Source organism: Amphiura filiformis, chromosome 12 (assembly GCF_039555335.1).
Source record: "Amphiura filiformis chromosome 12, Afil_fr2py, whole genome shotgun sequence".
NCBI classification, from domain to species: domain Eukaryota; kingdom Metazoa; phylum Echinodermata; class Ophiuroidea; order Amphilepidida; family Amphiuridae; genus Amphiura; species Amphiura filiformis.
The window spans coordinates 33,723,351-33,738,115 of NC_092639.1; the positions used below are offsets into that span (position 1 = coordinate 33,723,351).

General features: G+C 37.0%; 1 protein-coding gene across 3 annotated transcripts in view; it reads right to left on the reverse strand.

Annotated features, from left to right (window-relative positions):
* The window catches only part of LOC140166104 (ADP-ribosylation factor GTPase-activating protein 1-like), a 77,870-nt gene extending 63,482 nt beyond the window's left edge, over positions 1 to 14,388 (reverse strand). For all 3 annotated transcript variants that reach the window (XM_072189488.1, XM_072189489.1, XM_072189487.1), the window contains exons 1-7: positions 14,142 to 14,388; positions 11,304 to 11,413; positions 10,519 to 10,690; positions 8,827 to 9,056; positions 7,833 to 7,901; positions 5,852 to 5,966; positions 5,073 to 5,129 (exon numbers count right to left, since the gene is read on the reverse strand). In XM_072189488.1, coding sequence (XP_072045589.1) covers positions 5,073 to 5,129; positions 5,852 to 5,966; positions 7,833 to 7,901; positions 8,827 to 9,056; positions 10,519 to 10,690; positions 11,304 to 11,413; positions 14,142 to 14,201 — 813 coding nt within the window. In that variant the 5' untranslated portion in view covers positions 14,202 to 14,388. The remainder of the gene's footprint in view (positions 1 to 5,072; positions 5,130 to 5,851; positions 5,967 to 7,832; positions 7,902 to 8,826; positions 9,057 to 10,518; positions 10,691 to 11,303; positions 11,414 to 14,141) is intronic.
* Between the last annotated feature and the right edge of the window lie 377 nt (positions 14,389 to 14,765).

The following is a 14,765-nucleotide window of genomic DNA, read 5'->3' on the forward strand; positions in this document are numbered from 1 at the left end:
CAACAAAGCATTATAAATATTCGGATTAACCTTGTTCAGGGCCCTGTACCAGGCTAAAATGTAGGGCATCTAGCTATTCGTATCCAGATCCACATGTTACACCTCAAAGCAATGCTTCACTCAATTTTCTCTTTTTCCTTTTCTTCCGTTCTTTTTCTTTTTTTCTTTTTTAATTTCATTTTTCATTCCTACCAAATTTGGGGCCCCTTGGATCTTGGGCTCTAGGCCTGTGCCTATCTGGCCCTGTGTTAAATCTGGTCCTCATAAATATAATACTTTAAAATGCAGAATCGGGGTCCATATGCATTATGCAAGCAAAGAATACTCTGATGTAAGTACCCCATATAGACTATTTCAATCACTACTTGACTGGCTGACTAGATGAGAGTCGGCTATACAGGGAATATTATTCAATGAATTTGACTTTACAAAATGAAACTGTAGATATAAATCATACATGCAATGTCTACTATTACACAACTTTGTACGAGTCATTCAACCTAGAATGGCTCACCCTATAGAGGCAAAAGCGGAAATATTTGCGGGGTAAATTTTTCAATCCACGCTCTACCAAGTTTGGACGGTTTCAGTTGCTTTTTTAATTTATAATTCTATGCTTGCATTGACCGATACACAGCAGGAATATATTCGTACATTCGTGGTAGCTGCTTGGAACACAGAAAGCGTGAAAATTTCCATTTTTACAGCAAGCCAAAATGGTCTGATCTCCAATGGCATAGTTCAATATTAAACCCTCATTTAAGGTTACACAAAGAGGCGTATAAAAAAGCGTATATAAAAGACGTATAAAGTTGTTCTCTAAAACAGAGTTTTCTCAGTAATCAAATATCGCAGCGAGTGAAATGTTGGTGCATTGGATGTAGCTTAACATTTTTGTGTGTGTTATATACAAATTATTAGAATAAATTTGAAAATCCTTCGTTTAAAGCATTTTTACCCACCATGTTCACAACATCAAAAACACGTTCCATGAGGTTTTTTTTCAAATGTGCGCTCCGTATAAATCCACACCGAGCGATTGTTTTCTTCTTTTTCGTATTGTATTATAAATCGATCAAAGAAATAATGTTGCCATGGGGAAGAACCAAATACAGTACCGATTAAATTTTAAAAGCCCTTTTGGGGGAAAATTTTGGAGAATTTGCTTGAGAAAAAGCTGGTTTGTGAAATTATCGATATCTTGATTACGAGGCGTTAATTTAGACATCTGAATACCTACATTATTTCTCAACATTCTGCCAATTGCTATTCCATTTGATTTTCACTCCAAATTGAAGCTAGTTTTGCAAAAAGCGAGGTTTTCCTCCATCAGTTAGTTCAAAATTTCAGCGCCGACATGCGTGTTTATTCTAAGAGCCATAATGCGGACGCGATTGTAATCATCTTGAATTGCATCCAAATAGTTATATCACCCGCTTTGAGAACAGTCTATTGCATAAGTTGATCGATGGCCGAGTGGATAGAGCATTGGACTGATAATCTAATGTGAACTATTTTTGTGGGTTCGAGTCTCCGTGTGGCTGAATTTTCTTTTTTTTTTTCTTTTCTCATTTTTACTTCCTTTCTTTCCTCTTTTCTTTCTCCCTTTTTCATTTCTTTTTTTCATTTCTTTCTTTCTTTCTTTCTTTCATTTTCGTTTATTTTCTTTCTCTCTCTTTCTTCCTCTTTTTCACTATGTCTTTATTCTTTCTTGCTCCTTTCTTTTTAGTTTTATTTGATTGATTAAGCTGAGTGCAGTGAATCGTGATTGATTGTTTTTTTCACTTTATATAATTCAGAAATTTGTAGGCCTGCTAAGTCTGTCTTGTTGATTTTCATCCCAAATTCGATTTACAAATAATTGCTTTTTGATATTGTTGTTGTTGCCTACCCTTAGGCCTACATTGTAATCAGGGGAATAGCAGCATTGATTTCATCAAAGATATCAAGGCTATAAATTCAAAATCAACACATTTTCCAGGGCGTAGCTTGACGAAGTGCCCCAATCAATTTTAAAATTTATAAAATCCTTGTGAAAATTGCGAAAACGGCTTGTGCCACCCCGGCATCCGAGCTCCGGGCACGAGCTAAGCCAAGTTTCATAGCCGTTTCATGTCTTGACCGTGGATCGATATTCTATTGTAAGTAGGCCTACGTCCCGGTAAGCTTGTTCATTTTCTGCATGGCTGTTTCTGTTATGAACTTACGCCCCTCTGAAATCAAGCGCATGAAAAACTCTCGGCTAACCTTAAGAACCTTTGCTCAAAAGTTGATCCCTAGTTGTGTGGGTATGAGATTTTGTATGATGTACAAGTATATTGGGGTTAAAGAACTGTGTCCTGACACATGAGCATACTTAAAGCTTTAAAATGGTATCATATGACTTCAAACAATATCCAGAAGCGAGCTTATGGTTTGTTGAACTTTGCTCCTTCAACAAAATGGTAGCTTTTTTTCCTTTCTACATGTTTCCACATTCCACATTGCTGGTAATAAATATCAAACAGTTATAATTGGCGGTCATTTCAAATCATCCCCAAGTCAACTAGGTTCACAAATGTCCTCTCATTGTTAATTGTTGGTTATACATACCTAGACAAAATACAATGCTTTGCAATCCACCACTTGAACAGGATTTAGCCAAATCAAATAAAGACCAGAGCTATAAGAATTCTATAGACATCTAAGGTAGAAGCTTATTATTCCCTTCAACAATAGGATTATTGATTGGTTTAAAGAGATACATGTCGCGCCAAATTAAGGTACCTATGAATACGACCATCATGCACATTTTATACTCAGAATACAATTTAGGACATTTACGGCTCATTCGTACCGTACGGTCACATATTTGCACTTTTTTCGCTCTCCAGATACATTCTTTCTTATTTCCACATAATAGGAGATCAAATGCAATGCATATTGGGATGGTACCTTTCACCTGTCCTGAGTTTTTCTCTTATAAATGCATTCAGCTTTGGTTTGTATAGTAAGGCCTATTTTCTTCAAAGTTCCAGACAAAATGTATTGATGAATTTTACAGACATGTTGTGGATAAACTTCTTGAAAAAATCCAAAGTTCTAATTGGCTTATTTAATTGAATCAGAGCATAAATCATCAGTATCTCACTGACTTGACAAACTTCTTAGGCATTGAAAAAGAAAAGACATGACCTTTGAGAACATGTAATTATCATTCACAAAGGATGCCTAAGGATTTGAAGCAAGTCTACCCATTTCAGACAATTAAATTTGTTTGTACTACAGTACAATTTATTCAAGTAGTCATGAGAGTAGACAGACAAACATTGAGGGCAGCATTTAATTGAAAAAAGATCACTCAGGGGGTGGGTAACAAGAATTGCAGATCATTTATATTCACTCCTAAATGCAACTAGGGCCTTCATTTGATCATTCTTGCTTCAAAAATGAAAATGAAAGATGAATCTGCCCATTTGCATCTCTTGTGTAACAACGCAAGCAAATGAGACAGATTTTTGCAAGTTTTCTGTAGAGGTCAAAAAAGTATGATGGGTGTGAAAAATCTTTTTTCTTCTTTTTTTGTTTTTGACAAAAACCTCCTTTTTCATGTACTATACTTTTTTAAATAAAACTGACAATAAAATGAGTTTATAGGCAAGGTCACTTCAAATCATCACCAACTCACATGATTTATGAGTGCTCTCTGTATTCATAAACCATGTGACTTGGGGATGATTTGAAGTGACCTCCACTTGAGATGAGTCTGATATTCCTAGCTATTATGTGAAAAGAGACTTATGTAGTAGCCGATAACTACATCCCTTTGACATGGATATACACATATGTGACCATCCACCACAACTGAGCCCGGATGTCTCCAGTGCCACTATTGAGATATGCTCTGTTGAACTTAACAATAAACAATAGGAAACAAAGGATTTATTGACTGTTTTATTGATTTTTCACTACTTAAATGTCAAGTACTATAGACCACTTTACATTATTGTTTATCAACAAAGGCGAGGATTGGTCTGTCGATATGCCCGAATCTAACCGCTTCACTGTTCCATGGCTTTCTTGTACTATATGAAATGTGGTGGGAGATTTAAAATGCACATGCCCTGAGCAGACTATGATGCGCACGCACACTGCAGGGCAAAGAACAATGGAAAATACCATAATGCTTGCGCATACTGCCGGGCAATGACGTCACATGTCAAGTGGTCTATAGACATGATATACATAATTTTAAAGCTAATTTCAAGCAGAATATTTTGGTTGAATATCTCAAAAATGATGATTGGCGACTTCAGGGCTCAGTTGTGCTGGATGGTCACATATGTGATGCGATCAAGCAAAATCATTCAGAACTTGAAAATATTGATTTTGAGATATAGCTGAACAAAGGAACTATTTCCTTTTGTTTCCTCCTGTTTTGGAAACTCATTAATTGCTCATATCTTTGGAACTGGTTGCTCAATTTCAATGGGGTTTTCTGGAAAATGCAGCTGTGTAAATGTTTTTTACAAAGCTGTAAGAAACTGAAAATTTAATATCTCCGAGTTCCGACTGATTTTGCTTGAACGCATCACATATAAATGGTGTTTTGAATTGTGGTTGGGATGTCATTGTATTATTCCTAATGGTATGAATATTACTGTGATAATACCAGAGCCTTAGTTTTCTAATTTCCGACATCGGTTTAATCTACTCTTGCTGGATCCCATCCACGTCAGAATTTAAATTTAAATGATTCTCCATGTTGCCCAAATTGTATCACAAGAAGCAGATAACACACAACAGCCAGGAAAGGTACTCAAGTTTGGTTTGGGTACGGATGTGCCGCTGAGTATTTGAAAGTGTCAAATTGGCAAGAAATTCTATTCTATTCAGCCAAATTTTACGCAAATTGCCAACATTTTTTAGCTACAGTTAGGCTAAATTTTTTTTTCAGAAAAAATTGGAAAATTTGGACAAAATACCATCCATATATCAAAATTGGCCTAAAAAGGGCAATTGGTATACCAAATGGACGAAAATGTGACCCATATATAGTCATTTGTGCTGAGTATAATATATATTAGACTTACCCCTTCTTTTGTAGCACTGGCAAACTTTGAAGCTCCTAAAGAAAATGCACTCCAACCCTGTTGCAAACAAACAAAAATAAAATCATTCAAAATTAGAAAGAATACAGGTTTCACTATTTCCAAATATTACAAAGACTCTTTAGATAAATCAGGATCAGGAGTAGCAATTTTTTTGCAGTTCACATTTTGGGGAGGACCAGGGGTGTAGTTAGTTGGTTGGTGTTGGTGATGGTAGTCGTTGCGGTGGTGATGGCTTTGATGATTACTCCCTTGTTTAAATTCATTTGTATTTTGCCATCATACAAAATATAAAATTCTGATGTTCTTAAAGAATGCAAAATATCATGTTACGACTAGGTTATGCAATAGATACACAACCCATGAGCAACTTACATTTCCACCCACCACATTATAGTAGAATGTTCAAATAATTATTCACTAAATAAACCGCTTTCTTGCATAAAAATGCACTAATTTCGTAGTAATTCTGATTTCTGTATTTTGAAGCGAAAGTCTTATTTTGCAATTCACTTCTAATAAACATCCTCTTTTTGAAAATGTTACGCTCCCGGGGGTGTTAATTAGAGATAATGTGGTACAGTTGGTTAAAATTTTGTGTGAAATATTCAAATAGCGCAGATAAAGAATACATTTTAAGCTATGCATATTACAAAGATGGACATGGTCACTGAAATACGGCATGAAAAATTTGCATTTCCAACCGTTTTCAAAATGACTTGTCAAAGTTTAGGCAAGTCATTTGAAATTGCTATACTTACCGATGTGAGCGACGAAACGGCATTATTGTAAAATTCTTGGCTTTCACTTTTTGGCATTTCAGCTGGGGTGTTCCCGAAACCTGTGTAGCGTCCTCCTTGATTGGGTGGTAAACCCCTGCAAAAATGTTTTAATATGATTATTTTTATGTAAAAAAAATTAGTAACATATATTTGCATATACCTTTTTGATCCAAAACTCCAAGTGCACTTTTTAAAAAAGCTGGGAGGCTTATTATAAAGGTAGGACAGATGCGGGCCCAAAATAGCCCAAATATGATACACAGGGCTAGTATACAAATATTGACTGCTATGAGGGGCACAGTTAAAATTATAGGCCGAGTGATGTCAAAACCATGACTATGCCCGAGCGAAGCTGAGGGCATAGTCATGGTTTTGACATCACCGAGGGCCTATAATTTTAAACTCTGCCCCTAATATTAAGCAGTCAATATTTGTTTTATATACCGAATAATATAGATTCTTCTCATTTGATTGGTTAAAAGATTTCCTGACTGACAAGGCCTACAAGCTTTGTAACTGCATAGGCCTTAGGCTTAAATGCACACAGTCACAGTGCATGTAAGAGCAAGGGTGCAGAATTTGGACCGATATCTACCGATTTCATATCTAAAACAACCCTACCGTTTCTGTGCTAACATCACACACTGCCGAGTCTCCAGGTCGTAGTAATTTGTCTAAAGTGACATTTGGCAGGTATAAATCCTTGACATGTAACAGAATGTAAACAATCACTGCACTCACGGCGGCCGGTGAAAGATCGTCGTCAAGGAGAGGTCAAATTCATTGCGAACTGTGACCGCGATAGTCTCAACACTCGTAATCAACGCCGGCCGTATAGTGGGTGCGCAATGTATACGAAGCGATCTGTGTATTCGGGTTGCGAATATCCAATTATTTTCGGGCATAGAATCAACTGTGCCCGGGGCACAGTTGTTGTATGACGTCATCTTGATAGAAAAAGGGGGCACAGCTATTTTAATGACTCCACTTTTAACCAATCAGATGAGAGGAATCTATATATGAGGTATATAATCCAGTTTAATACATACACCCCTATGGTAGACACAACCTTAATCTTCCACACAGGGAGGTGGATTTGAAAGAGGGTTACCTGAATGGGCGACTCCATTTGAAATCTACACCCCCTGTGTGGGAGATTAAGGTCATATCCCTGGGGTCATATCTTCCATAGGGGGTGTATGGATTACAACTGGAAGAACCTATCATATCTACATGACAATTGTGAGTACTTATGACTACAAAAATGCACAAGTGGACATTACACTCTGGTAGCAAATTCAAAGGAACACTAGTTTATCTTCTCACAGTTGTATCGAGTTTTATTTGTACTCAAACCATATTAAGAAGAAATTTTAGTAAGGTTTATTTCAAACTCTAATTGTGATCCGCAGCTTAATCAGGGCCAATATTGCAACATCAAAACAAACAAGTATACAAAAATCCAACCCCACCCCACCCCCGTAGGCAATGAGGCAAGTGCCTTGCCCAAGGACACAACACGTTGACACAAGTCGGGTCCAAATCTATGGATTATGAGTCGAGCACCTTATCCACTCGGCCACAAATGCTCCCAAATAAAAGAACATATAAATTGATGGCAATATAAATTAATGTACAGAGACCAAAACAAGATGGCGAACAAGTAAAATTGACCTTTACAGTAAATCCCATAAGCCTTTGCGAATACACCCGAGATGTCGTCATTTAACATCAGCACGCGTCACGCCGATGCGCACATTGCTTAGTGAACATAATTACTGTGTATTGGAAGTCAGCGTGACAGCAAATGACGACATCTCAGGATTACTCGCAAAGCCTTGTGGGATTTATCGAAAAGGTCAATTACAGCCGTGTTGCCCAGGTTGCTGGAAACATTTTTTATCATGACTGAATTCAATATCTGGGAAATCGCATTATACAAATATTTGCTAGAACTTACTCGGGTCTTGAAGCATTCTCCATCTTTCTTCTTTCAAAGTAGTTGTCCGTTTTATTTTTAACTTCCGATCTGAAATTACAAACAGTGTACATACATTAGATGATATTGAATTTTGTCAATGTTTATGGACCCTGCTGACAAATATAATCCTCTTTCTCTTTTCATCTCTTCAGATGAGTTGACCTATGATGTTGTATGTTTAAATTCAGAACACCCTCTGTTGTTACAGACAAAATAATATAGAAAATAACAGCAAACCACATGAAATCTTACAAAACCTTTGTTTTAATTTTGTAATATTATGTAGCTTGTAGCACCTGGAAGCAAGTTTTGGCATTTTTTGCTTTGAAACCAAAGTTAATGCAAAAAATCAACTTCCTCCATGAGACACACCCTGACTATAGGGTCTTTTGTCCCGCAGTTTTTATCTCAGATTAACGAAAGGTGCACCATGTAAACACATGTCAACTCACCCCTACACAATAATCAACAGCAGTAAATAAAGTATGGTTCTAAATTGCCACTTGCCCATTGGACTATTCCATTGAATTGAAATACACACCAAATGGAAGACATGGCCTTAATCTCCCACACAGAGGGTGTAGATTTCAAATGGAGTCACCCATTTTGGTAATCCCATTTGAAATTCACACTATGTGTGTGTGGATGTCTTTCATCGAGGGTGTACAGATTTCAACTGTAATAGCCAATTGCTGGTAATGGCATTGGAGCAAGTTGTAACATGACTGCAACTTGCCCAAGTGGCAAATTATAAATGTTGAGACCTTGTCGCAGTTCTCAGTAAGGTTCAAATGCACTTGCCGGTGCGAGCGCATCCATTTATTTGCGCGAAAAGAACTAGGTCATGCCAGGGTCAAACAATATCTATGTTGCTTGTTCGTCAAATGAGGTGCCATGCAGATGCTTCATAAAGTGATTCAATAAGCCAATCAATTAATTGATTCATACAGAAGTTTACACTTTACACACTTACTTTGACATTCCGTACTGAAATTCAAAATCATCTGTGCCAGCTGCTTGGTACCCACTCCCGTATGATTCCGACTTGGCACCCCCTGAATTATATGTGTCAAAGCTAGGTGAACTACTGGATGTATGCATGGAACTAGATGAGGACACTCTCAGCGATGCTGTGTATGGTACATGGTTTCTAGCTGAGGATGTTTCTGCTGACCAGGGCTTGCCTTGAGCTTCTGTAGCAATCTGATGATGGGGAGAAGAAACAAGAAACAAGAAACACAATTTAAAGCATGTTATTCTGGATGTCTCTGGAACACTTTAAGCTGGATGATGCAATGATGCTAAAATATGCAAGTTCTTCCCTTGGTCTTGACAAAGAACTGTAAAGCAGTATACAGACTTTTTATTATATTTCGTACAATATTGTATGTACAATATGTACGTTATTTAATCTATTGCCATTCTATTTCCAGTAATGTTTAAGTTCTATCGAATGTTTGATGACGTAAAATCGATAATATATTTCTGCTAGATATTGTATGTAACATATTATCGATTTTTCGTCATCAAACATTCGTTAGAACTTAAACATTACTGGAAATAGAATGGCAATAGATTAAATAACGTATATATTGCACATACAATATTGTATGCATAATACTCGGAGTCTGAAGCGCGCTTGAGTAACTGATTAATCAACAGACCAGTATCACAATGATGCTATGGACCATTCCTAAAATTTGCACTTTCCTGCCATTGATGGGGTGAACATCAGCATCACATAAATATAATAAAATAATGAAAGCAAGGTCAATTAGGTATGACATGATTATAAAATAATGAAATAATCATGTCATACCTTCTTGACCTCGCTTTTGTTATTCAATAATGTGTGATACATCAATTCGGTATCAATGTGTTCACCGCATCAATAGTAGGAAAGTGCAAATTACAGGAATGCTCTATGGTACAAATGGTTTTAAGCAGTGGATATTTCTTAATTTTGAAATTTTTGAAACTGATATGGCCATCTGTGGACCTGGACAGTACAGTGATGTCATGTTGCTTTAGGGGGCTAACAAAACCCATTTTGTTGATGACTTGTTCTGGGGGTGCCTGAGGGGGGGTCCCCTTAAGGGTCAGAAAAAGTAGGTCAAAAACAGCAATTTTTTCCGCTATCTGCTCATTTTTCTTTACTTCACATGGAATAAGCCCAATCGCCATTCTAACTTCCGGTTTTTGAGAGCAGTTTTGGGACACTTTGACCTCTGACATATCGGGAAAATTGACGTAATTATTATTAACTTTCTTATTATTGTCGTAATGTTGATCATTAAAAATACTAAATAATTAATTTATAACATACTAATATTTTTTATATTTGTTTTAATTATTGTAAAACATTTTAGATCATATTTTGTACGTACAAAAACCCAATATTTCTGAATTTTCTGAAAGGTCAAAGGACAAAGTGTCCTAAAACTGCAAAAACTGTCCTACAATGCATTGCAAACTTCCAATGCCGATTTGGCTTATTTTGGGGGCTGAAGGGTATTCCAGCCCCCACACCCAAATTATTGGGGGGCTCATTTCTGGAGCCTATGATATGTCTACATGCAAATACATCCAAAGTCCACTTGATCAACAATAGCGAGACTAAATTAAAATAGGGGTTGTAATGGATTTCAACTGGAATGGCCCGTACCTTATCCCTGTAGAGTGCAGCAGCTTTGCTGTTGTATTTTTCTTGGAATGTCCACGAAGGGTTATAGTCTGGCTGGGATTTGATGAATTCCCTTGCATTGTTATTACCACCACATTTCATCTTCTCAAGCTCGATGTCCTTCCATTTATCCATGCTTATAGACCTCACAAAACTGTAATAAAGGGAACAGTTTTTTTAACCTTTAAATCAGGCCAAATTTCAAATGTCACAATTGACAAATTTTAGGTCAGGGAACAAACCATAAGATCGATGACACAGAGCTGCCAACCATGTCCCGAATATAAAGCAGTCAATATTAGTTTTATATACCCAATGGATGTACGTGGATGTTGTGATTGCGCAGTTCGAACGGGACCAAGCACGCGACACTCCGGTGGCGTCCGGAGGACAGAAAATGTGACTCTCGTGCTGGTCTCCTGCACAACTGGTTAATTATGTGGTCCTGGCGGTTATGAACGATGAGTGTCAGGGCCACATACTTAGCTGGTTGTGTGGGAGACTAGCACGAGAGTCACATTTTTCTGTCCTCACATCGGTATAGGCTGTTTGCACGTTAATTGTACGGAGTGTCTTATCTCATTGTATAAGATCTTTGACGGGACGCATGTGACAGGTCAATAGTTCATTTCCAAAACCGGTCAATACATGTATATAGTTCATTTTGATGAAATTCTCTCAAATACAGGGCATGGTTAAATAAAACCAATCAGATGACAGGAATCTATATATGAGGTATATAATACAATTTACAACACAATGTTTACCTTAAATGCACTCCTAGTCCCCTGTGTTTTCCAGAGCATTCCAGACATATCCATATTCCATATGACACACTCACCCATTGAGGGTTATGGCCATTGCATTCAAAACAACTCTGAAATAATACAAGAAATCAAATTTATTGACCATATAAAATTAAGCCTATAATTTCAAAATTAGCACCAGAAAATCGCAACCACTGGGAGAATCCTTTGGATTCTCCCATTGGAATTGTGCAAGAATAGAATCCATGGATTCTCGCCATAACTTTACATATGAAAAATTGAAATATCAGTTTTGGGGCACTCACGGACGTCTCTGATATCAAATACTCTTGAAGCGTCATGTCACATAACAGTATCAATATCATATTTCAGAGACGTCTCATAAATTACATACTCCCTAGTTTCAAAACCCAGTCACAAGGTTTACGATATTAGTCCTTTTGGTGAACGTGCCAGCGCAGTGGGAATAATTTTGTCAGTAGGCCTTATCAGGGTTGTAGCTAGCCCAAGTTGAGTGCCTGCTAATTTTACTATCCAATTCATGAATTAGAGCGCAGGCTCGGGTACTCTTGGGATATTTTTACTTCAAAACATTTGATTTTGGCAATTGCAATCTAAGTGTGTTCTGGGATCATTTGTCAGAATTTGTACAGGTAGATATTTGCTAAACATAGGAAAGCTTATTGTAATACAATCAGCTTCGTTCCAATGTGGTGCATCGAGTGCCCAGCTGTCAACAAATCTCAACGTATGTATGTGATATCACAGACCCCTGTATGTGAAATCATTGACCCGTCTTTGAAATCAGAGACGTCCGTGAGTTACGAGTGCCCCCGAACCCCCCCAACTGATATTTACAAGAAGCCATATACCGTAAAACCCCGTCTACAAGCATATAGAGTGCTTCTGATGAAAGCTACATTAATCCAGGCACCATTATGGAGTTTAAGCAAATAAATTATGGATCCAAGCATATACAAACAAGTATTATTTTAAGACCAATCTATTGTAATTTGTATTGGTATATTTACGCTTGCTTCGAATTAATTTAGCTTTCATAAAAAACACTATGCTTGTAGACGGGGTTTTACGGTATATTCAGATTCTTGCAATTTTGTTGATTAGAATCTTTGCGAGAATTGATTCTCGCCGAATTTCTGACACTACATGTACGTAGTCCATGACTCGGCATTCCGAGTCTATTCTGAATTCTGGGTTTTATTGACAACGAAAAGGAGGAAGAAAACCCCATTTTTTTTTCAATACATCGATGCCTTGTAGAAGTTGTAAAGAATGATTGCTCGAGAAGTCTAGCCAAGAATTTGCTCATCCATAGCTTCACATTCTAGGCTACAAAAGTACAAATGTAGAGTAGAGACCATTGCATTCAAAATCTAGTTGGATTCGCTGAAGCATGACACCGTGTAAAGCAGTTCAGAAGTAAACACAGCTGATCGCGACAGGGGATTGCATCAAAAATGTTGCTAAAATTACACTTCAACAAAATTTTAGACTGTCAAAAATAGGCAAATCTTGCTCAAAAGACTCATCGAAATAGCTTCATAGTCATACGAATTTCAACATTAATTAACAAAATTAAATAACTTCCGGTGCAAAAAATTGCACCGCTGTCCCGCTGTCCGACCGAAAAAATATTGCAAAGCTCTCATAGCATTGAATACGTAACTATCATGTGCAAAAAACTGCAAATTCGAAGCTAGAGTTCTCGAGTAACAGAATGAGGTTACAGGAACCAACCATTATAATTAAAATTGTTATATGAACCTCATTGAAAATAAAGTATCATTATCAATGGAAAGCTTATGATGTCAGGATACTAAAAACATTTTTTTCAGATTTTTTTGATGGCCAGTAAAGCTGAAAAATTAAAAAAATCAATACATTATTTGTATTTTTTAAGGCGCCCAAAAAGCACCCAAATCAATCGTCTATGAGTGACCTTGGGAATGCTTGTGACGTACATGTAAGCTCAGGGTTCGCAGTCACGTGATCCCACCCGGAAACATGTAACAAGCCTTGCTTCCTGTACTTTGCAAGCTGCCCGGCAAGTCTGCTTTTGTATGCATTTTCGCAATAAAGCTTGAAATTAAAGGAATATTCAAGTTGCAAATAATAGAATTATTGTCCACACATAATAGATTTTCCGTAAATTTTGGACAAAATCAGTCGAAACTGGCTGGGTATAATTGAGTTCGAATTTTGCGCTGCTATCAATTCCATGCGCAAATGCTTGCTGCGACCGGTGACCGGTCATGGCATAATAAATGTACGCTCGTGTATTAAAGTGGTTTTTTTTTTAAACTTCCGTGGTCAGGGTACACGCTGGTGAATTGCGATCGCGTAGAAGTGACAAGGTCGCCTACTACACGCCACGCCGATGACCAATGGGTCAACCGGCTTGTTGTCAAGTCCGTTGTTGATCAGCCAATCAGCGTGATTGTTTATTGCTTTTGCGTTTACACTCGTGTACGCGATACGCACAGGCACGACCACAGAAGTTTTAAAAAAAAAACTTTAGCATGATTAGTCGCCGCAGAGTAACAAGCATAGTTGAATGTTCCACGATGACTTATGTACACAAATTTAATAATTTTTCTATAACATTCATGCAGTGACAATACTGACATGATTAATTGATACGTCTCGACTCGAATCGATCATCGATCATCCATTTTTTTGGTCTATAATTTTATATGCACATAATTGTAGTCAATATAATCCCAAAAATAAATTTAAAGCAATTAAATTTAACAAATGATTTAACAAAAATCAAAATACACATGAAAACAAAAAATCAATTAAAATTTTAATTCTTACGTTATTGCCATATTTTGGCCTCAATTCTTTCATCACCCTTCGTGTACGTGGACTCGCCATGTTTTCAGCCAAATCTCTCTAAATTGTTGCTATTTATCAAAGCTAAATAATTGTTCACTTTCTTCTCTATAACATCAATCAATTCGGTGCGTATTTTTTATCCGTATGTGAGTTTTAACACCTTAATTAATTTCTTCAATCAAGCTGGTAATTCCACCTGTCAGAAGAAGAAAACGTCCATTTTGAATACGTGTATCAATAGCTTTGAAACCTAGATGGACCTGTAATGTTGCGGTAATCTCAACGTGGAAAATCATATTGGAAATAGTGAAACAATGTCCATATTGATAGTGAGCACCTGTCTAATTTTGCTGATGGTCAACAGAGGGCAGCATGATACCATTTTTATCAGACCAGTAGTATTCAGATCTGATCATGGATTTTTTTGCTTAAAACTCAGGTCTATTTATAAACTGGGAACTCGTAGAAATAAATCAAATGTGAAATTTTAAATATTTGATCTGGCATAATTGAAAGCGAGTTCACAGATCCACATTTCACCCCTCATCCATAGGTGAAATGGGTAATAAATATTGAAGTTTTTGAACAAAAATTGGATAGGCC